Raw genomic sequence first — 25,871 nt, forward strand, 5'->3', positions numbered from 1 at the left:
CAACATTAATGCTGCTGAAGTTATTTACATAAAAATATATTTGTACACATTACATATGGCAAATAAAATATGATAAATGTATAAATAAAACATTCATAACTAAATGAAACTGTATCTTATTAATAGAAATAAAATATAATTAATATATAGCCTATATACAGGTGCATCTCAATAAATTAGAATGTCGTGGAAAAGTTCATTTATTTCAGTAATTCAACTCAAATTGTGAAACTCGTGTATTAAATAAATTCAATGCACACAGACTGAAGTAGTTTAAGTCTTTGGTTCTTTTAATTGTGATGATTTTGGCTCACATTTAACAAAAACCCACCAATTCACTATCTCAACAAATTAGAATACTTCATAAGACCATAAGACCAATAAAAAAAATTTTTTTGTGAATTGTTAGCCTTCTGGAAAGTATGTTCATTTACTGTATATGTACTCAATACTTGGTAGGGGCTCCTTTTGCTTTAATTACTGCCTCGATTCGGTGTGGCATGGAGGTGATCAGTTTGTGGCACTGCTGAGGTGGTGTGGAAGCCCCGGTTGCTTTGATAGCGGCCTTCAGCTCATCTGCATTGTTGGGTCTGATGTCTCTCATCTTCCTCTTGACAATACCCCATAGATTCTCTATGGGGTTCAGGTTAGGTGAGTTTGCCGGCCAGTCAAGCACAGTAACACCATGGTCATTGAACCAGCTTTTGGTACCTTTGGCAGTGTGGGCAGGTGCCAAGTCCTGCTGGAAAATGAAATCAGCATCTCCATAAAGCTTGTCAATAGTAGGAAGCATGAAGTGCTCTAAAATTTTCTGGTAGATGGCTGCGTTGACTGTGGACTTCAGAAAACACAGTGGACCAACACCAGCAGATGACATGGCAGCCCAAATCATTACTGACTGTGGAAACTTCACACTGGACTTCAAGCAACATGGATTCTGTGCCTCTCCACTCTTCCTTCAGTCTCTGGGACCTTGATTTCCAAATGAAATGCAAAATTTACTTTCATCTGAAAAAAGGACTTTGGACCACTGAGCAACAGTCCAGTTCTTTTTCTCCACAGCCCAGTTAAGATGCTTCTGACGTTGTCTCTGGTTCAGAAGTGGCTTGGTAGCCCTTTTCCTGAAGACGTCTGAGCGTGGTGACTCTTGATGCACTGACTCCAGCTTCAGTTCTCTCCTTGTGAAACTCTCCCAAGTGTTTGAATCGGCTTTGCTTGACTGTATTCTCAAGCTTGCAGTCATCTCTGTTGCTTGTGCACCTTTTCCTACCCAAATTCTTCCTTCCCATCAACTTTGCATTTAATATGCTTTGATACAGCACTCTATAAACAACCACACCTTTCAGTAATGACCCTCTGTGACCTACCCTCTTTGTGGAGGGTGTCAATGTTCGTCTTCTGGATCATTGCCAAGTCAGCAGTCGTCTCCATTATTGTGGTTTCAAAGAACAAGAGATACCCGGAATTTATACTTTAGGGATGGTCATTAATTGAAACTCAAATGTAAATATTCTAATATTTTGAGATACTGATTTTTGACTTTCATGATCTGTAAGCTCTAATCATCAACATTAAAACAAAAACACTTTTGAAATGTTTTACTTTACATGCAATGAATCTAAAATATATGAAAGTTTCACTTTTTGAAATAACTTACAAGAAAAAAAATGAACTTTTTCACAACATTCTAATTTATTGAGATGCACCTGTATGTACAGACAGACAGACAGATGATAGATCATTTGTAATATTAACAATAACCAAATTAAACTCCATTCTATTAATATAAATAAAACATTACATATATACACATAAATATATATATATACACATACATGCATATATACATATACATATACATATACATATATACATACATATATATATATGAAGAGTTCATTTGCCAAAACAGATAACTCTATTTTTCACAATTCTCAAAAATCATGTTTTTTTTTTCATTGTGCATTCCAATTAATCTCAATGAAACTGCAGTTGGGTTTTTTGGACTAGGTTAAAAAAATAACTAAAAAAACAGCTAACTAACACAAAAACATGATAACATAATAAAAAGCATGACTTTTGAAAATTTTAAAAACAGAGTTATCTGTTTTTTATAAATAAACTCTTCATATATAAATATTTTTTTTTAGCAATAATTTTTTTAAAGCAATTTCCCAAATTTACATTTCTGAGCTGAAAACAATATTTCACAAAATTGTGCTACATATTTCACTGCAAAACAGATGTACAAGTCACAATGAGAACTCTGAGTTTCTCTTGATAAATCATTTGTTCTGAACCAGTTCACTGGAATGAACTGTCTGAACAAACTTTGCAAAAATGAATCAGTCTCATTTCTCAAGAACAGTCAAGTTGAATTTTCCCACGCTTTGCCTGTTACTCGTTAAGTTGCACTTTTTCCTTAAAACAGCTGAGCACCATTACAGTAGTTAGTCCAGTGGTTCAATATAATCCTATATACAAGATTTACACTGGGATAACAGGGATAATTTGATCTGACTGCGATTATCTCAACCGTGAATGAGTTTGTAGCATATGTAACCAGCACTTTAGCAACGATCAAACATGAACAAGAATGCAACTCATCATTATGTAAATGTTGGCATATTGCTTAACACTCTGTGACCACAGGGCCATGGTACTATCATTATTCAAAACTGCTCTTACTAACTACAGGGTGTGACTTCCGAAACCTCCGAATCCTGACGACTTCCTGTGGACACTGGTTCACGTGACACGGCGGGAATGCTCAGTTGCTTGGCAACAGCCTTCAGGGCCTGATTGTGAATGATTTGAGTCTGCAAGTGGTATGCTGCTCTTTGAGCACTGCAGAGTAATATTATGCTCAAAACGATTGTTATTAAAGAACGCAGCTGTGCACACTGCATTCGATCAGTGAGAGGAACTTTATATCTGGCATTGGGTTAGGAGTTGATTTTCTTTCAAAAGACACCGAAAGTAAATGAGTGATCTCATCCCAACCACAAACATACCTGTCACACATACCTGACAGCAAGATACTTCTGACTGGGCTTTAGGTGCTCCTCCCTCTTCATCAAGCCTGTGGGAAAAACACACAAACACAAGCCCGAACTCATCAGACACACTCCCTCAAAACACTATCATTTAGAAACACGTCCAGAAGTTGAGAAACAGATGCAGTTCTGTTTGATTACAAAGCAGCTGCTCTACTGCAGCATGTGTAGTGGAGTTTGAGGCCAGTGGTCTCCTGCGATTCACACTAATCAGCAGAAACAGCAGCTACACTCTGATACAGCAAATATGTGTGAATGAAGCCCACGTGATCATACAGAATCACACACACTCACCGAGTACAAACAGAAACAGTATCACACATCTGTGTTTATGCATTTAGCGTTTTAAAGGTCAAATACAATAGTTTAATTGTACAGGCTTAGTGAAAGCCTGTATAATAAAACATATATTTAAATAATTAGCACCCATGATAAATGCACATGTAGTAGAAAAATACTTTCTGTCTGTCTCTCTCAACTACCATTTAAAGGTCTGGTGTAATATTTCTTTTGAAAGAAATTACTACTTATATTCAGCAAGGACACATTAAATTAATTTGATGATGATCAATAAAGACATAGAAAAAGATTTCTATTTTTAAATAAATGCTGTTCTTATGAGATAATCCTGAAAAACATGCATCACAGTGTCCACGCACACAAAAAAATAAATAAATACATTTAAGTAGCTGTTTTCAACATTGCTAATAATAACGAATATTTCTTGAAATCAGTATATTAGAGTGATTTCTGAAGGATCATGTGACACTGACGACTGGACTAATGATGCTGAAAATTCAGCTTTACATGTTAAAATCTGTTCAAATAGAAAACAGTTATTTTAAATTGTAATAATATTTCACAATATTACCATTTTAATTGTACTTTTTATCAAATAAATGCAGCCAAGGTGAGCATAAAAGATTTCATTAAAAATAAACAAATAAATAATAATAATAATAATAATAATAATAATAATAATAATAATCTACCAACCTCAAACTGATGATTGATAGACAGATAGACAGACAGACGGACAGACGGACGGACGGATAGATGGATAGATGGATAGATGGATAGATGGACAGACAGACAGACGGACAGATGGATAGATCTGTTGACTGTAGACATTAATTAAAGTCTGTGGACAGTGCTGTCGTTTTCTGCAGCACCGAGTTGCTTCAGCTCCAGTCTGGAGCATTAAGTCTGCGGGGTTAGTGAAGAAAACGGATCAAGCCATTCTTCATTCATCTCTGTCAGTGCACTGACAACTAGATTAGTCACCCTATCAGCTTCTGCAGGCTTTAATGGCTGCTGGGAAATGCATAACCCACAGCAGCATGTACACACAGACACAGTCCCACTCTTCTTCCTTCAGCAAATGTGACATCAACAACACTTCATGATATTTGTTCACCGGGCAGCACACTCAGGTCCTACACAAACCCACTGAAACACAGTAGGCTTACTCCACCCCAAAATGAAAATTTTGTCATTAATCTCTTACACTCATGTCGTTCCAAACCCGTAAAAGCTTCGTTCATCTTCGGAACACAATTTAAGATATTTTGGATTAATGACAAAATTTTCATTTTGGGGTGGAGTAACCCTTTAATAACCAAAAGAACCACACTGAGGCATGGTGCTAATGTGGGAGACTCGGATTTGAATGAAACCTGGGTTGTAACCCCAATTGTACAGAACATATTTTTGTAGGCCAAAACAAGGAAATGTGATAGCATTTTAACACTTCCACTTCTATCAACCAGAAATCAATGGTTTTTTTGGTTACATGCCTGAAACAAGGTCTGTGGTAAATGCAAGCTCAAGATATTTTTCATTCTGCAAAAAAAATATACATCAGTAATAGCTTTTACTGGTCTTGAAATGCAGTTGCTAACAAGTGTGGGATATCAATGTGACCCTGGGCCACAAAACCAGTCTTAAGTTGCTGGGGTATGTTTGTAGCAATAGCCAAAAATACATTGTGTGGGTCAAAATTATCTATTTTTCTTTTATGCCAAAAATCATTAGGATATTAAGTAAAGATCATGTTCAATAAAGATATTTTGTAAATTTCCTACTGTAAATATATCAAAACTTCATTTTTGATTAGTAATATGCATTGCTAAGGATTTCATTTGGAAAACTTTAAAGGCAATTTTCTCAGTATTTTGATTTTTTTTTGCACCCTCAGATTCTAGATTCTCAAATAGTTGTATCTCGGCCAAATATTGTCATATCATAACAAACCATACATCAATGGAAAGCTTATTTATTCAGCTTTTAGAAGATGTATAAGTCTCAAATTCGAAAAATTTACCCTTATGACTGGTTTTGTGGTCCTGGGGGTGTATTACAGAAAGATCCTAACTTTAAAATCTTATCTTATCTGTTTGGTAACCATGGTAATTTCAGTTAGGACCACATTTAGGACAAAAGCTATTACAGAACAGCATTTCCTAAGTGTGTTATCCTATCTTAACTACAGATAGGAAAGGGGTATTACAGAAACCTCCTAACTTGACAAAAAACCCTAAAAACTGTCTTAACTTTAGGACAACCCCACAGCTGTCCTAACTTCAAAATTATTTGAAAACCAACGGAAAAAACGCTTACAACTGTGCTGTCCGACAATGGTATTACGTTTATTAATAGTTGAAAAGGAAGAACGAAGATGTTTAATGGTAGAAAGACTCTTGGTTATATTTTGATGACAAAACACTTATAAGTAATTACAGACGGCTGCACAACATATTACAGTTAGCACAGGAACTGCAACCAGCATTATAGAGACCAACAAAAGAGTCACGGAGCATTATTTGTTGTAGTGCAAGTGACTAACGCCTTACGGTTTTTTGCAAAAGGCGATGTTCACAGTGAAGTAGCTTCTATTATTTTGTTTACCTCATCAGCAGTGTCGGTTGCTTGGTAACAGACCTGAGAGTGAGTTGTCGAGCTTGATTATGCCGTTTAAGATTTCCTAACTAGAGATAAGATACTATTTTGTAAGATAGGATAAGAATCCCAAATCAAGTTAAGATTTGCTTCTGTAATACGAATTTGCGAAAAATCCTAATTTAACATATCATATCTTAAGTTAAGACCTAAGATAATACATTTTCTGTAATACGCCCCCAGGGTCACAAATGTCATCACAATGAACAGATAAATGCATCTCTTCGCTTTCACATGTATATATTACATGTATATATTTATATTCATATAATTTATATTATATATAAATATATTTAATATATAAACATAACATTTTTCTGAAATATATACATGCATGCGTATGTATTTATATATACATAATAAATATACACAGTACACACACATATTATGTAAACAAAACTTTTATTTTGGATGCGATTAATCGCGATTAATTGTTTGATAGCACTAATTCATATGTAAAAATGATCAGGATTAACAAAACTTGTAAGAATCATAAATTTTGGTGGTCACAGAGCTTAAAAAAACCTTTAAAATAAAAAACGAAGTTATAATAAAAATGGTAAATAATAATAATAATAATAATAATAATAATACAATTAGCAAATAATTAGTGAAACATTAAGCCCAAAGTACACTTCGTTTTTGTACACAGGCTAGCATATGCATACAGTTCAAGGCAAAGCCTTTCAAAGTACACTCTATTTGATAGCGTGCACTAACACAGGTGGTCAACAAGTGCGCAGAAAGTTTAATCTTTGTCCAGTGTTTGCGCTATTTTTCTCCCGAAGTTATGACTGATAAAATCTTTGTACTCTTTCAAACTTAAGTTACATTTATGTCATAAGCCTCTCACACAAGCGCTTGCAAATGTCTTGCTTGTCTTTTGTTGTTGTTGCAGACTCCAGAATTTTTGTTGTTGTTGTTGTTCCGTCTTTCTAGTTTTGTTTTCTAGTGTGAAACAACAGCCAGGGTCAGTTGTGGGGCAACTGGTTAGTGCAAAACAAATTCAAAGCGCATGTGCATGCAAAAATCGAGTGGTGCACATACAGTACTCACATACTGTTCTGGTAATGAAATTTACGTCACGCACACTGTATGCGGACCCTTGCGCATGCGTAAAAACCGAAGAATACTTTATGAATTAGTCAGCGTTGTTTGCCAAAGTATCAGAGTGCCACAATTTCGGTCTGAGTTTAGTTTTCCATTAACTGGTGGAGGGAGGAGACTATTACATAACTTCATTAAAACACATGGATTAATATGTCATGTGTGTTGTCTGCAATAGAGCAGGGCATGCAGAGCTAACGGCAAGTCATGCGGAGGCAGCTCAAAAGTGCTGGGCTGCAGTTTCGGCCAGCTGTTCTGTGAGCGATCGCTTCAGAGAAACGGGATGTGCTCTCTTAATCTTACCATAAACCCTGTTAAAGGAAATGTGGTGACTTCTGTTTGACTTTAAAAGTGACTCGGTCACATATCACTGTGATTAGTTCTTTGGTTGACTAAGTATCTAAAAACTACGCTGTGCAATCTAGTTTGCTTATCAGTTGCCTTGTTTACATGGGAGATTTGCCAGTCGTTGATAAAACTAGAGTGGTTTCTCTTGGGTTCCTGCCATCACATTTCCTCTGATGCTCATTCCTTTGTACTTAAAGGGATAGTTCACCCGTTCAAAAATGAAAAATCTGTCAATATTAACTCCTCTTGTCATTCCAAACCAATTTGAATTGCTTTCTTCAGGTGGAACACAAAAGAAGATATCTGCAAAAATGTCTGAGCTGCTCTTTTCCAACCAATGAAAGTAAATGCTGTCCAGGGGCTGTCAAGGTCAAAAGGTCAAAGGATACACAGTATCTTTATGTGAGGGGGGGGGGGAAATAAACAAAATATTAAAATCATAATTTTACATAATTTATAATCATATAATCAATTAATTTAATATAATTAGTTAATTTAAAATACAGTAAAACAGTAATATTGTGAAATATTATAATTAAAAATAACTTTTATTGTTATTATATTATATTTTAAAATGTTATTTATTCCTGTGATGAAAAGCTGAATTTTCAGCATCATTACTCCAGTCTTCAGTGTCACATGATTCTTCAGAAATCATTCTAATATGCTGATTTGTTTTTTCGGGGTTTTTTCAGTTTCTTCCAGGATTCTTTGATGAATATAAAGATCAATAGAGCATTTAATTAAAACATAAACTTTTGTAACATTATAAATATCTTTACTGTCACCTCTGATGAAATTAATGTGTCCTTGCTGAATAAAAGTAATGATTAAAAAATATTAGGGGTGTCCCTGACTAAGGATTTACATAGTCAAATCGGAATTGTCGAATCTTGCAGATAGTCGACTGATAGTCGAATCATATGTTTGGGGGCGGGGTCAAAATACGTTACCAAGAGTCAAGTCAGACATTCAACAGTCATGAATACTGACGTTAACAGATACAAACAGGGTAAATAATGTTTTGATTCACAACATTTTTTACAATAGTGCTCTCAATATAACGTTATGTAACCTATATGACAGTTATTAATGTTCTGCAGTTCTGTTTTGAGCTGCGCGCATTGAAGACGACCAGTAGAATGACGCATATGATAGCAGGTTTTTAATCAATAGGATTTAACTCATTTATCTCATCTAGAATACGCTTCGTTATTTATACAGCATAACGTTAATATTACGACTTATAGGCTATCTGCACAAAATGCCCCAAATGCACAACGTGTCTGCGCGGCTCTGAACTCTTTTTGTGGACGCGTTCTTCATGCAACAACGCGCAGAAACACAGCAACTAAACTCAAAAAATTCACAGCGTTTTATTATGATAGTGTTCTCAATATAATGTTATGTATATGACAGCGCTTTACTGCAGCGCAACTCAACCAAATGCATTATGCGAGATAAATAATATATACACAATATACAAAATGTTTTGAAATCACCTGTACCCTACCTGATCGAAAAAATCCAGTCTTTCACTCTGCCTGTGTCCATTTGAGTCTTGTTAAAGATTTAAATCCCTGCCGCCAAGATGCTCCTCTGTCGGTGATGGATTATGGAAAGTGAAATTTACATCTATAGGGGTGGTTGGATTTATTCACGTACGTTCAAATATTTAAAGCTTCTTTCTTTTCATATTCTTATTTACAGCATTATCATAATAGGCTGTATATTAACTTAGTTCTATGTGAAATCAGACATTGAGCACCCCCCATACAGCCAAAATGGCATGATCATAACACCCCGCGAATATTCCACTGAGAGATTGGTATCGAATCAGGCTCCTCCTATCGAAGCATTGAATCGTCGACTATATTTTTTAATGGTAGTGTATATTTCAATATGATGTGTCAAATAATGACAGAAATTTTTATTTTAGGTAAACTGTCCTATCGTTTAACACACTCAGTTGAAGGGAGGTCAGTTGAAATGACCATCATTCTCCTTTATCAATGATCCAGATCATCCAAAAAAGATGTGAAGATGCATAACAATTAGTATCTTATTAAACAGATTTCACCAAGTTGAATAATAAGCAATATAGTGTGTTGGATGAGGCAAGTGTGGTCTATGAAGTGCAAAATCCAGCTGGCAACCCAAACTACTCTGGCCCACTCACTGGAGTGCAGCGCCAGCAGTGGTATAAATCAATGGCATACGAGGACGTGGAGTAGCAGCAGGGTTTAACAGCCCTTATGTAATTCCTAGAGCCTCTAACATGAGCACAGACAGAAACAATGGAGCTCTAGAAACATTTCAGGTAGAAATCATGTCAGTTTTGTAATATCACTCATTACGGAGGCTGTTCCAAAATGAAAACTTAATAAAGAGAAGATGATGAGAATTGGATTAATAAAACTGTTACATACCGTCATGAATCTCAAAGGCCAAACTTGTGATCTTCTGTGTGATGACCATCATGGGCCTGGAGGGAGAAAAGGAAAAAAAAAAACAAAAAAAAACAATTGTGGGTATGTGAGAGAGATGCTGTTTAAACCTGATATTGAGTCTGTTGGATCCACATATACGTAAGAGCTTCTACTTCTATCAAACCAAGCTCTTCAACATTTATTATTTATACAGTTGCACTGACCAAATCTCCACACAGTTTCTAAAGGTCAAGTTCACCTTATGTAGCTCTTATGTCAAACCTGCTTGGAGGTTGAGCATTGATACTGATCTACTTTGATACTGAGGTAAAACTAGCACTTATATACTTGCCCTTGGCCGTAGTTAACATGTATATTTCATTGAAGGGGAGTTGGAGTCTCAGTGCAGTGCAGAATAAAGCTGAATGCATGAATATTTTAGATTACTGCAAAGCAGAATATGTACACTGATTTCTTTCACTTATGTTTAATCTATAGGTGATGAGATATTCTGAAGTGCAAGTATGAGGCATCTTTTCACAACATAGATAAAATAAATTAACTTAAAACCCCAATACTTGATACAATTATGAATTTTTAGGTTAGTTTTCTATTATATTTTCAATTTGTCCTTTGAATTTAGTTTGGGTATTTAGTTTTATTTTAGTTTTAGCATTTTCAGTGTTTTCTAGTTTATTAAATTTATTCAGTTTGGGTTTTATATTTGCTTTTTGCTCTAATGCTCACCAAGGCTGCATTTATTTGATCAAAATACTGTAAAAACAGTAATTGTGCAATAGTATACTAATTCTTTTTTTTTTTTTTTTGATGAACATTAAAATTTCATTGAAATAGAAATATAAAAGTCTTTACTGTCACTTTTAAACAATTTAATGCATCCTTGCAAAGAAAAAGAAAAAAAAAAAGAAACCTTTTTTCCTTGCTTTTCACAGTCTTATTTTTTTACCCATTTTCATTCAGTTTTAGTTTTCTTGGAAATGATGCTGATTCCAGTGCAAAATAACTTACCCAGTGAAGTCTGCTGAGTACATTCCGTAGTCAAACACATAGACTCTTGTGACCTGGCAGAAACTGAGATATCCCAGTGTAACCACAAAGCAGTATCTATGGAGAAGAATGCAAAAGAGGGAAAAACTTAAAAACACTGAATGGAAAACAAAAACAAAAAAAGACAGTTTGGTACAAAATATAATCACATACTACATTTCAGCAGTAAGTATATTGTGGTTATTATGCAAATGCTGTGTATGCAAAATGTGAAGTATACATACAACAAACCACACTGTGTGAAATACTGTATCCCACAATGCAATGCACTGAACCTGACTTTCCATTTCCTGCATGACAAATAAACCCAAAGTAATTTTAACATGTCTTTCTTGACTTTTAAATAAATAAGCATTAATAAGTAAATAAAATAAGTATATACACAGTATATACACATGCATGCAATATGCAGCAAGCATCAAATTCACTACATATCAAAATGTACAAATATTTCGTATTATTCAATTATGTATTTTTAGAGTTTACTTGAATTCATTAAAAGAGAGCAGAAAAACTAGTCAAATAATAAATTATTTAAACAAAAAACATTTCAATAGAATATTATCTCTCTTTTTGTTTTGTTTTTTTAGTTGTTGTTTTTAGTTAATTTAAATGCAAGAAGAATTATCCCCACAAACATTTATCAAGAGGCGCCACCTATCTTAAAAATCGCCAGAGCCCCCACTTTGCAGGAAACCACTCACATTTGATATTTGATATTATACACGATAATTCATGCAAGCTATTTGCATACTACAACAAATTTGTGAGTGGAGAGAGAGTGATCAAGGCTGCTCTGTACCATCGCTGCCTAAAGCGGCATGTTAGAACAACACTATCAGATTCAAGCCACAATTTCAACTCAGCTTATTAACTTCCTCCCACAATCCAATAAGGATCGCTCTTTTATTCAGTATATTAACCATCAAAAGGAATATAACAGCCACTAAAAGTTATCAAAGACACACTGAATTTCAACACGGCAGATGAGGCAAAAGCCTTTGAATCTTCTCCCACTATCAGTTGCACACAGCTGCACAACGTTTGGTATGTCAGACTCATATAGCCAAGGCCCCCGATTCCCCACTAGGCAACAGTGGGCAAATTCTTGGCATTCTAGTTTCTGTCTTTTCCTCTAACAAAGCTGGTTTAACATGTCTACAGTCCCACTCATAGTATTCAGAGGCAGTGCCTGCTCAGACCCAACACTAGGCCCTTCATCAGGCCTGTGAGTACTGTGTAAACTATGAAGACCTTCTACTGTTCCAGCGCTCTGTAGGATGATTGTGTGGAGGCTGTTTTCTGGTTGCACAAGGAACATTGTACAGTTAGGAGATGGACTGTGATGCAGAATGGTAGCGGGGTCAGTCAGTTTACTTAAAGGGAACTTATGCATCCCAAATCTAATTATACTAAAAATGGAAATGTAAGTGGCTTTTCAAATTATGCATACTTGAATGATGTTTCCATCACCCTGTTTAACACACATTTTAAAGTATCACATCAGAAATGAGTGACTGAAACAACAAATTTCAGGGAAGAAAAATCTACAAAGTTTCCCTTAAGGTGGTTTTGACATGTGCGAAAGAATGGTCAGGATGTTAAAGGGATAGTTCAACCAAAAATGAAAATTCTGTCATTGTTCCAAACTCGTAAGACCTTCATTGATCTTCGGAACACAAATGAAGATATTTTTGATGAAATCCGAGAGCTTTCCGACTCTGCATAGACAGCAACGCAACTACCACATTAAAGGCCCAGAAAGATAGTAAGTACATTGTTAAAATAGCCCATGTAACATCACTGGTTCAACCGTAATGTTATGAAGCTACGAGAATACTTTTTGTGCGCAAAGAATTCAAAAATAACAACTTTATTAAACAATTTCGTCACGTGGACTATTTTACGATATCCTTACTACCTTTCTGAGCCTTGAACGTGGTAGTTCCCTTTCTGACTATGGCATTTGTGTTCAGAAGATGAACGATTAATTATTTAATTGAAAAAAAAAAAAAAACATTAAATATATTTACACAGAAAATCTATAATAAATCCATCCCTTTTTCTATAATGTCTTTGCTAGAGCGCATAAGCTGATATTGTGCTTTTCAAGGACTCACACACTACAGTAGCCCTTCTATAAATACACATTTACACTATTCATCTCTAATAAGACAGACAAGAGCTCCAGTGACCCATGATGAGGTCAGCTCGCGCTCTCTCTCACTCACACACTCACACACACACACACACACACACACACACACACACATTCCTGGTTCTACTTTCATTTGGCAATAACCACCACACAGTCTCAGGATGATAATTTATAAAGGTGAGACACAGAGGTGAGGTGTTATCAGCAGCTGTTAGATGGGGTCTCGTCTACACCATAAAACCCTTCTCTCACATGCCTGAGTGGAAACATATTAAAGCAATAAATCACACCATAAAAGTGTCATTTCTAATGAAATGGGGGACAATCACACCATTGTGAGATAGAACAAGACCTGAGAGGACAACCTTCCACCAAATCTATTTAACTCTCAGAGCAGAAGTTAATGGCACTCTATGTTGTATGATTTCAGGAATTTCACATGGGGCTGAATTTGAAAGCAAGACCTCTGTGTGAAGGTTTACCATACTCCATTTCATCTGTATAGAGTCTTGAAGTTTTCTGAACTTCACAGTGATGCTCGCAGAAACAAGCTGTCAAGAAATATACATCCATAAGAGCTCTAAAGGTACATTCACGCCTACAGTAATTGAATCGCTGAAGGTTCACCAAGTTGCTTAATGTGCTTTAAAGTTAGAATGAGTTTATGGACTGCAGTTTCCAGCTCTATCAGGAGACAGATCACGTGAACGTCACTGTCTGCTATCTTATAGGCCTTCTCCATGTTACTACGCAGCAAACTCTGCTGAAACCAACACTGTCACTCATGTCACCTAAAAATTGTAGACTCTCATTGAAAACAGTCACTGATTTCTGAGCATCAAAATGACCTTATTTGCTTTAATTCCTCATCTTATTTAAGAATAACTGTCCTCTTTATCTTTTAAAAAATTTATACATTTTCAAAAAAAACTTTCCGTTCATGTCACATCATTTATTGATATATGCTAAATGGTAGTCAAATAATCATTTAGGTATTGTTGTTTTACGCTACAGTTGTAGGTATCACAGTCTTTTTAAAATTATGCCAATATAACAAGTAAATTAATTTAGTTGATATAATAACGGTTATGGTAATATTAATGTTACCATTGGAATGCATCAATCAAATCCTGCCCAATACAGTATCATTGAAAACTTTGCGGTTTGTAAGATTGTTTTTATGGGTTTTTTTGTTTGTTTACCAAGATTGCATTCATTTCATCAAATTACGGTAAAATAGTAAATACTGTGAAATACCACAATTTAAAAAAAAAAAAAAGTATTTCTGTTTTACATAACATATTTTAAATGTATTGTATTCCAGTGCTGATGCATATCCCGAAAAACATTTCTTATTATTATCAATTTGAAAACAGTTGTGCTGATTATTACTTTTGGGGAAACCAGGATACCTTTTTTTTTTTTCCAATGTTCTTTGATGAACAGAAAAAAAAAAAAAACAGCATTAATTTCAAATGAAACTTTTTTTTAACATTATAAAAGTCTCTACTGTCACTTTTGATTAATTGAATGCATCCTTACTGGAAAAAGTATTAATTTCTTTAAAAAATAAAATAAATAATTCCATAGTAAATTTCCATGAACTGATAATACAGTAAAAGTTACTGCTGCAACAGTACAGCCAAAAAGTTAATATGAATCCAAGCGTTCAATGTTGGCTATAAGGCCAGAAAAAGGACAAAATATTCAGTTTTTTGTATAATGAAGTGATTGCATTATCACTTCAGCAGCTAATCTATTGGCAGTCTCCAGGTAATAAACCAGTTAAGTAATGTGAGCCTCTCAAAAGAGATCCTTATGCCCTTTCTGCAAACACACACATCTTGCATTCTCCATCGGTTTTCCGCCCCTGTTTTTCAATTTCCCTCCATCCTTTGCTTTGCCCTCCCATCTCCCCTGAGCAGTGGAGCATGGCATCACTCTATTACCAACTGATCGTCTCCTGAAGTTTCAAAAGGTCTGTTTTGTAGCACTGCATCCCTAATGCGCTCTCTGTGTTCACTGCAGGGAACCGGGCCAGTCTATATCTCTGTCAACCTACAGGACTCCTGCACAAGTTCTTCTTGTCAATCTTAAACACTATAGAAGTTGCTGCTCTTTACTTTCTTACAGAACAACAATCAGCAAAGAGAAAGACTTATTTCTTAATAATCAGTGCAAACTACGGATTACTGTGAAAGCTTCATATTGAATGTGACAGACAGGTCATAGTACAAAAAGTGTTGTTTCAAAGTCTAGTTTGTTTAATAATCAGTAGTTATATAATCAGTCCAGTAGGTTAAAGGAACATTCTGGGTTCAATCCATTAGATTTAAAAAAAAAAAAAACTAAAACATCAGAATCCAATCAGGAGCATCTTATTGCTGCCTGTACAACTTATAATTTATATTTCGTTAAATTATATAAATGTTAATATCTTCATATCTGAACTGTCAAAATCAAAGATTTCTACATTAAAAAGATTCGAACACAAAACACCATCAAGGTAACACGTCAAACTAAAATAATGCAATAAACATGAACTAACAAATGTACATGACAACAAAAATAAGAAGAAACTAAATTATTTATTTACGCCAAATCAAATAATATGTGATATGCCATGCAGGGACGTTTTTTTTTCAATTATAAGGTAATTCATAGTTTTTACTTACAAAAACCATAAATATGATATTATTTTACAGTAAAATTACATATAATGCCATGTTTTTACCATTTTCCACTATATATGTTAAGATAACTTATTTAACCAATTAACAAGTTTTTATTTGTAGGTTGTTAGCCTCTTCCACTCTAAGGCATATTTTGGAATTCCGCCTGAATTTAACACACCCAAGTTTAAATATTCACCCTAGACACATACAGTGTAGGGAATTTAAAAAGCTAGTGTCATTGTAAAGGAAACCCTTCAAATTTACTAAATCAGATTGCAAAACGTCATAAATAGCATTGTTTGCTTTTAAAATATTACGATAAACATAAAAAAATAGGCCTTTTTGTTTATTTTATTTTTAGAATCCTGTCTTTGAAAATCTGTGATTCAGGTTCTGTTTGCTCTGGGGACCTGCTGATTATATTGTTTGACTACACTATGTGCCAGTATCCACCAGAAAAAAAGATTTTTTCTCTATCACATTCTGAACAAGAGTTATTCAAATATAACCGAAGGGAGGCAAAGTGTCATTTTTAGTGCATATATGTGTCCTTTGGATTTTTCTAATGCTCAAATGCAATTTTTTTTTTTTTTTTTACTAATATTACCCCAAAAATCCTACTTTTAATACATACTAAAGCACTTTACTTAATTATCGATTGATTTTCTTCATTTACATTCAGGTTTAATCTTTGTATCTGAGAAACGCAAAATGGCATAAAGGAATGAGACCAAGTAACATTGTTCGCTACACGATCCAGCGTCACTTTCTCTTTCAAGCTCTTCTAATATTGCTTCGACGCAAGAGAACACCTTTTTAGCTGCTTTTCCCTCTCCAGATGCCATTTTTTAATCAAAACGCTCGAAAAATACAAATATATCTACAAATTTTCTGTCAGTCGTCTCCGTCACTTGTCATGCACTACTATCTAATCGCCTATCATCAACAACAAACCGGTCGTGATCCCGCCCACCTACTCCACTGATTCATTCATGGATTCATTGGCTGATTCAGCATGTGATTGGACTACTAGATAAATGATTGACATGTGATTGGAGAGCGGACAACCTCAGCTTTGAACACGTGCCTGATTATGTATATAATCGTCATGATTAGAGGACCCTTGCACGCTTTGATGATGATGTGTAGATCGCGAGTTTCTCCCGTCGAGCGCGTTTTGTGTTCTGGACATCCGCGACATAACAGTGGATTATTTACCAAGAGGAGCTCACAGAAAAGTACAAATGGGCTCATTTGAAAGAAAACATCCTAGGGTAAAGATGATATAGTGTTTGTGGCTGATTTTAGCTTAGAGCACCTGTAATCGAAGCAGAAATGAGACGTTTGTCTTTGTTTTTTCACAGAAATCATATTTTACTGCCCGATTCTTATGGAGATAATGTGAATTATGATGTTAAAACAATAAAACAAACGACAGTGTCACATTTCTGAGAATGAGAGCTTTCTTTTGATGTATGATTTTTCTGTTTTGTGAGGTACATAAAATATATATATTCATATTTACATTTCTGCATCGCCATTTTGGGGGAGGAGCTATTTTGTGACGATTGTTTTTTAAAGCTTTATATTCATTATTTGTGTTCCATATACACAAATATCATTATATTCTGTGTAAAGATGAGGTTTTAAGATTTTAAATGATACTATATATGGGGTGATAGTATCTCCAGAAACATAAAAAAAATAGGTTTAAATATAATGACGTAGCTCTTTTGCCCGCCCACGGGCAATCAGAGCTTTTATTGTATAAACTACAAACAGTATGTCATGTTTTTTTTTTTTTTTTTCGTATGACACCATGACAGATATTAAAATTCTATACTACGTTTAAATAAAAAAGGAAACAACCAAAAAAAATTCTACAAGTGAATTTAAGCACCACATAATGAACAGTATGAGATTTTCTAAAGATTATGGTTTAACATTTAACCGTGTTATTAAAATACTAGTGGTTTTAAACATTAATTCTACATAAGCATTAAACAATATGTTGAAACGTGAGATGGTAAGCGTACAATATTCTTCCCCACACTACACATGCTCTGTTTAGTACACATGGAGTCAAAACTCCTTGTCTGATAATTACGGCAGGAGGCCGACGGTCAACTTATCAATGTAACTTTTTCAACTAGTCGAAGTTCACAAACCACGCTGGCAGGACTTCTGATGCATGTGCCAAGGACAGGTGACTCAGCACAGAAGACCTACACTTATCTAAATCTCTGGAAATCTACCGTATATAATGAAAATGTTTTTCATTCTGTGTTAGTATGCACTCGTGTAGGTTGTTGGTTTGAATAGCAATCACTATTGAGCACTGGTTATTTTTGGTGCTGCCCCAAGCAGCAGTGAACACCACATGGTCCAGCACATCCATTCATCTGACCCCAGATCAGAGGGAGCCGTCACTCAGCATGAAACTTATGGGAGCAATGATGAAAACAGACGCTCCCTCATTCCCCGGAGCTGTTTACCGATAAGAATGAAACGGATGGGTGAGAGCGGTATGGATTAATATTCAACAAGCCAATTGTAGGGCTAGATGAATAATATATGGTGAACTGGATGGCAGTTGATTTTTGAGAATTCTGGAGCATGTTCAAATGTCATAACACATTTTTGATTTGACATAAGGTTGTTCTTGTTACTGGAAGCAGGGCGGATTGATGGTGGGGAGGACTGGGAGGTCAGTACTCACTTGTGCATGTGTTCCACCCCTGTGAAGATCATAACGCCGTAAGCAAGACCGCTCTGTACCAGAAAGTGTAAGGCATACCTGAAATGAAGCACAAGGAGAAGAGGAAACCAATGAAAGGAGCATATAAATACATTTATTAAACTGTGAAATAAGACTCATTTCGAACAGGAGAGAAACGTGTTGCTGAATAAGATAAGATTCCATAATGTTAAGGTACAAAAGTTTTTATTTTCCAACTATGGTTGCATGTATATAACAAAAATCCTCATTGATCCTCAGTGAATTCTCTTAATACTGTAATCATGCTCAGGGTTATTATAGTTAACTTAAAACTAATACTAAATAATAAATAAAAATTATATAGACATATTTAAAAATAAAATAAAATTAATAAAAAATATAAAATAAAATGTAAAAATAAAAACTAATTCAAAATATTAATAAAATCTATAAGAGTACCTTAATTTTCCGAATATTAATGAGATAATATACTGGTAATGATTATATATTTTGTCATATTATATTATATTATATTATATTATATTATAAATCAAAAGTGGCAAATATAACCTTTCATCGCTTTATAATTAAATAAAAATGTCTGATTTTGCAGAGATGTAAGGATGACTCTTTAACTAGGGTCACTTTTAATAAATTCTAATCTAGAAAAATCAATTAATTTGAACAATATTTAATCTAGATTAAATAATCTAAATCTAAATTTGGATCAAATTTCAAGTGGATATGGGTATAAAGTTATATTGTATAATTAAACATTTAATAATTTACTTTTAAAGACAAAATACATATGCCGTGATGGACTGAGCATCCATCCATGTATTTCCACTGGGATAGACACTGGGATAGACTCCAGCATCCCTGAAACTACGGTGGCCGAGAGAGCTCAACGCGCTGCAACTTCAGAAAACACATGCAAATAGAAAAAGCACCAGCGGTTTAACAGCAGGTGCTGCAAATGCTCACAACACAACCAAATAAAGAATTTTATTTGCAGTGTATTACTTTGTTTGGTTGTGTTGTGAGTATTTGCAGCGTGTGTGCTGGCAAATTGAAGTTAATTTGCAGGTGTTTTTCTATTTGCAGCGCGTTGAGCTCTCTCGGCCACCGTACAAAACCCTATGCAGGACAAGCCGTTAGTAAAATGGATGGCTGGACAACACATATGCTGTATCTTTATGCAGACTACACATCCGAGTTGCTGCTTTATACATACCTCAATCAAGACAGTAACTAAATTGCTTATTTACATTGTGTCTACACTCTGTGAATTCAAATGGAGGTGTTGTAAATCTCATGCTGCTTGCTTTCAGTGCATATCTGGCTTTGCATTTTCTATATTGCATAAGATTGCCACGACATTAGCAAATCCAAAAATAATGCATTTGTGGGCACTTACACCATCTTACCATGTTCAGACACTGCAAAAAAGCATGCTGCAAACAGATAATTGCCACAAAGGGAATAGACCTTATTCATAAAAGACTGTAATCAACACCATCCAATAGGAGAAAGATGTGGGGGGACTAGATTTCATCCATCTGGAATAGTTTGGATTGTGAAAGAGCCATCTTAACCATGTCTGCACTGCCTATGTGACGCCAAAAAGGAAAGTTGTTTGTGGGGTGGAGCAAGCTATTGCATTTTGATGAGAGATTATGAAGCTTTTTTTCTGTCCAAAAACATGTGCTCATGAATCCCACACAGTAAAACCAGGAACACACATTTTGAAAGTAAATGAGGCAAATTTGGATTTGATGTTGACCGAGAGCAAACAAATGTCTCTGTAAAGTCTTTCCTGGACAGAGTGGGGTGCAGAGAGAAAGGCAAACTCTCTGAGTATGCCATGATAGCAAATCACATTAGAACAGCTGAGAGGAAATCCCCTCACCGACTGCCACAAAAATAGAGCAGACATTTTTGAGATGGGCAACATTCGTTAAATTAATTTGGTAGTAATAGATGATACTTCACTCACAAATTGGTAGTATTACAGTAAATGCATTCAAGAAGGCATAAATAACACATTAGCATCCGCTATGTCTGGTTAGAGGTTTTTCAGAAAGTGTCAGCTTAAGCGTGACTCCTACTGATACAATTTATCACATTTTGACAACCTTGTGACAAAAAAAAACAATGTGTGTAGTTATGTAATTTGGTCTGTTTTTATTTTATTTAGAAATGTTGAAACACATACAGAGGTTGAAAAGCTGAGACTACTGGTGAAAGTGCTTTTACTTAGCATTTTTTTTATATTATAAAATGTGTCATTGCAAATTATTTTATCAGTACAAAAACAAATGAAAAAAGTTGAAAAGTCTTTTAATGCCTATGTCCTATATAAACCGCTGGAACACCACTCTCTCGTGAACGCGCATATGACAGTTAGCGGAAGCTAGACATTATGGCTTATAATGTTTTAAATATGGATATTTGTCTTACACAAGTATCAATTGACTTCAGAAGGCCTTTATTAACCACCCCTGAGCCATGTTGAGCATTTTTTATGATGGATGGATGCACTTTTTTGGGCTTCAAAATCTTGACCACAATTCTCTGCCATTATATATCTTGGTGTTATCCATTATATATATATTGGATAACACCAATTGTATTCATCTGAAAGAAGAAAGTCATACACACACCCAGAATTGTTTGAGGGTGAGTAAATCATGGGGTACATTTTTTATTTTTGGGTGAACTATCCCTTTAAGGCAAGACACCACAGGTGAACACGGTAAAATTTTTAAAGTGCCCCTCTTATGGATTTTTGAAAATTACCTTTCATGCAGTGTGTAACACAGCTCAAAGTGAATGAACACATCCTGCAAAGTTTTAAACCTGAAAATGCACCGTGTTTAAAGTAATTGTCTCTCAAAAAAAAGAGTCGACTCTGAATTGTTGAAACGAGTCATTTTTAAAACAAATCCCAAGCCGTTTCATGTTGACAACAACATGAAACATTAGCATATTGCCCGTCCACTTGTTGGACTTTTCATGTTGGACTGAATGAAAATGCAAATTCATTCTTTGCCATTAGTTGCTGCTTTTGGAGCGGTAAAAATGGCGGTTTCCCCGGTAACGCTGTACACAAAGCAGAACTGAGCTCACAAACACTGCTTTATCAGGCATTAATTACAGGCATGATGAAATGGAAATGAGACCAATCGACCAATCACCGCAGATTAGCGTCACGCAAAAGGAGGGGTTTGGAAAAATGAATCGTTGAGCGAACCGTTTGGGAGTCGTTGAGCAAGTAAGGTAAAAATAAATGCTTATTATAAGACAATGAAAGTGTTTTTTGACCTTGCATGCATGTCAACCTTTTGTTGGGGACTCCCAAAACCAAAATATGAACCTTTCATTACCCATAATAAATAATAGCTAATAGACATCATCATACTTCCAAGTTGATTAATCATAGTACAATAAGACAACTGTTTTGTATTACAGTTTTCTAAATTGCTTTGTTTAAATATGCAAATAAATACATTATCTAATTAAATGTGCTCTAACTTGCATACATATCCAGAACAGACATTAAAACACTGAATAAAGCCAGGTTTAAAATTCTTGTTTCATGTTATTGACATAGACAGTCACATGTATTTACAGAGGGGATTTTTTGGATTTCTCTTATTTATCACTCCATTACTCAGAAAATACTGTTAACAATCAGGAAAAAAAAACTACTCTCACCATGTTTTTTTTTTTATCCTACTTTGTGTTCATCATATTGTAGGCAGAATCAACCATTCCAAGAAACCATTCCAAAACATTAAACTATTAAAGATCACATCAAAACTCTGAGTATACATTTGATAACAGGTTATATATTAACTAACGACTTCAGTGCATCTCAGTGCAGCTTTTTTGTTATAACATGTTCCAATTCAAGATCAACTAATAAGCAGCAGGTAAGTATCGCTAAATATAGGCTTACAAACTGCGTTTCTTAGTTACCACAGCTGCCGAGGAGACTCTGGTCTTCTGCCAGCACTCCACAGCCTCATTATAAATTGAATGGCTCGCTAACCAGCCATCAATGATCCTGCTATGGATCAATATGGAAGACCTGAGATATGTGAGGGATGAAGCGGACAAGCACTCACCAGCCAAAGCAGAAGAGGGCCAAATAGAAGCCCAGCAGGGTGGCGACTACATGCCGGATGAAGGGACTTGTCTTGCTAGGGTGCAAGTAGAGTCTGAACCAGAAGGCCGTGACCAGGGCGAAGAGCTGGCATACCACAAAGTTCACCTAATGAGAGAGACAGGAGGTTAATTTTACATTGATCAAGAGGAAAGGTCAACAATTAGTTAAAAACTTAAGAACCAAATAAATTAGAAAGGTTCAAAATCAAAAAACTAATCTCCATGTAATCTTCAAATGTAAGTCTTCCAGTACATCAGGATTAAGGCTTTAACACCGAATGTAAACTGCTGACATTAACACAAGATAAATGCATTTTACGATGAGGATAAAGTAGAGGATGAGAAGAGAAAATTGACTGCCATTCAAAAGCTGCTGTGTGTAGTCTGTGTACTCTGATTAAATTCATTTTTATACACTATATAACATATAAATCACTTTTGCAATCCCATGCATATTACCCCCTCAGCCTTTGTGAGGCACCGCTTCCTTTGAAATTAATGGTTTCAAAGAATTCTCTGATGCAACAGAAACTTGTATACATTTGGGTTTTATGACACTAAACAAAGGGAGGGCATCATAACGGATGACAAATACATGCAATAACCAGGTTGTCCACACCCAACCACCTTGTGAAACAAATTCAAAGTGATAAGAGCAGAGGCTTGTGCTCACAAACCCATGAAAAGTGTTTTATTTTACTTGACGTCAATGTTTACTGTACAAAGTCATGTCTGGACCTGAATGTTACAGTCTCCTTTACTTTTTGAGGCTAATCTGATAAAGTATGTACAGTAGGCTGCTGTGTTGAATCATCTCACCCTTCCTTTAATTTCCAGAACATTTTACTTGCATAAGATTTTACATGCCACTGTGAGAGCAAAACAACTGTTGTTATACAATATACAGGATGCCATAATAACCCATTTAAAAATGGTTATCATAGCATAAAAAAAAAGATATGGTGATTAAATAAATTGCATATCAATACTTTCTATAAGGCTATAAGGCAAGTCAAGAAAAAAAAAAAAAAAAGTACTACGCTACACTGTTGACATAGGACCTCACATTAAATTGCATGTTTAGTTCAGAAATGAACAGTAGTCACATAGGAAATTGATACATTTAATTAATATTTTACTTCAGTATGTAGGCCTTAAGTAGGCCTAGTGCCCAACACAATGAAATCTCCACAACACAATGCATAGGACTAATTTTGTTGTGTTGCGCTAATTTCCTTGTGTTGTGGCTCGTTTTCATTGTGTTGTGGCTTGTTTCCGTTTTGTTGTGGAGATTTCGTTGTGTTGTGCACTACTGGGCCACCGTACTTAAGTGTTTTTATGCAAGTATGAACAAAAAGTCTCCTGTTTTGGCAAATAATAATAACTCAGGGAGATTTGACTACACAAAATGTGAGGTCAGTTCAAGTGCACTGCATTGTGGGACACACTATTGCACATTTTCTGAATGTAGAAGGTCATACAGGTTTTGCATGCACACAGAAAATATATTGCAAAAATAGTATGAGTAGTATGGTATGCTATTTGGAAATATACCCTCAGCTGGGGAGAAACACAGACACATTACATTTCTTCCTGCTGCTCAGTGGCCTTCTGTCTGACTCTCTTGAGAGAGAATGAGAGTGTGAGAGTGTGTGAGAGTGAGTGAGTGTGTGTGTGTGTGTGTGTGTGTGTGTGTGTGTGTGTGTGTGTGTGTGTGTGTGTGAGAGATAAAGTGAGAGTGAGGTCATCTTCATGTGCCTGCTGCCATGCAAATGAGCTGCAGCTCAACAAAGAAACAATCAATCATCAGCTTAAAATAACTCCGCCTTCCCGACTCTGTGCTGCTTTATTTATCTCTCACTCTCCATTCATTTTACTCTAGTTTAGTACACTCATTACATTTTATATGACAGGGACAAAGCATGTCCATTACAATAAGCGTAGCCCATCTTGTCTCAAATGTATTTGAAATATGGACGGACTAGACAAGCATTTTGAAAAATAGCGTGACTGGATTTACTTATTTTTGTTTCTTTTTTTATTTTAGACTCATCACATTCCATCACTGAAACTAGTGTGTGTGTGTGTGTGTGTGTGTGGGGTGATATTTGATCCCTGCTGATTTTGTATGTTTGCCCACTGACAAAGAAATGATCAGTCTATAATTTAATGGTAGGTTTATTTGAACAGAAATAAGAAAATCCAGAAAAACGCATTTCAAAAAAGGTATAAATTGATTTGCATTTTAATGAGTCAAAACATGACTGGCAATCCCTTGTTGGCAATCACAGAGGTCAGACGTTTCTTACATTTAGTCATTTTGCAGACACTTTTATCCAAAGCGACTTACAATTGGGGAATACATAAAGCGATTCATCTTGAAGAGGTAATCAGACAGAGGAAGTGCTCGTAAAACCAAATCTCAGCCATTGTTCAAATAAGTACAAGCTAGCAAGGGAAGGAATAAATAAAGACTTTAAAAACTTTTTTTTAAAGTTTAGGATGATCCTCTCCAGTTCTGTCAGGTTGGATGGTAAACGTTGGTGGACAGCCATTTTTAGGTCTCTCCAGAGATGCTCAATTGGGTTTAAGTCAGGGCTCTGGCTGGGCCATTCAAGAACAGTCACGGAGTTGTTGTGAAGCCACTCCTTCGTTATTTTAGCTGTGTGCTTAGGGTCATTGTCTTGTTGGAAGGTAAACCTTCGGCCCAGTCTGAGGTCCTGAGCACTCTGGAGAAGGTTTTCGTCCAGGATATCCCTGTACTTGGCCGCATTCATCTTTCCCTCGATTGCAGCCAGTCGTCCTGTACCTGCAGCTGAAAAACACCCCCACAGCATGATGCTGCCACCACCATGCTTCACTGTTGGGACTGTATTGGACAGGTGATGAGCAGTGCCTGGTTTTCTCCACACATACCGCTTAGAATTAAGGCCAAAAGTTCTCTTGGTCTCATCAGACCAGAGAATCTTATTCAGGTGTTTTTAGCAAACTCCATGCGGGCTTTCATGTGTCTTGCACTGAGGAGAGGCTTCCGTCGGGCCACTCTGCCATAAAGCCCCGACTGGTGGAGGCTGCAGTGATGGTTGACTTTCTACAACTTTCTCCCATCTCCCGACTGCATCTCTGGAGCTCAGCCACAGTGATCTTTGGGTTCTTCTTTACCTCTCTCACCAAGGCTCTTCT

At 35.7% G+C, this 25,871-nt stretch overlaps 1 protein-coding gene across 1 annotated transcript in view; it reads right to left on the reverse strand.

The window, feature by feature from the left end:
• The window catches only part of mboat2a (membrane bound O-acyltransferase domain containing 2a), a 59,901-nt gene that overhangs the window by 12,815 nt on the left and 21,215 nt on the right, over nt 1-25,871 (reverse strand). The window contains exons 2-6 of the mRNA XM_058749365.1: nt 22,649-22,794; nt 18,519-18,596; nt 10,928-11,023; nt 9,899-9,954; nt 3,028-3,082 (exon numbers count right to left, since the gene is read on the reverse strand). Coding sequence (XP_058605348.1) covers nt 3,028-3,082; nt 9,899-9,954; nt 10,928-11,023; nt 18,519-18,596; nt 22,649-22,794 — 431 coding nt within the window. The remainder of the gene's footprint in view (nt 1-3,027; nt 3,083-9,898; nt 9,955-10,927; nt 11,024-18,518; nt 18,597-22,648; nt 22,795-25,871) is intronic.

Source organism: Onychostoma macrolepis, chromosome 17, assembly GCF_012432095.1.
Source record: "Onychostoma macrolepis isolate SWU-2019 chromosome 17, ASM1243209v1, whole genome shotgun sequence".
NCBI lineage: Eukaryota > Metazoa > Chordata > Actinopteri > Cypriniformes > Cyprinidae > Onychostoma > Onychostoma macrolepis.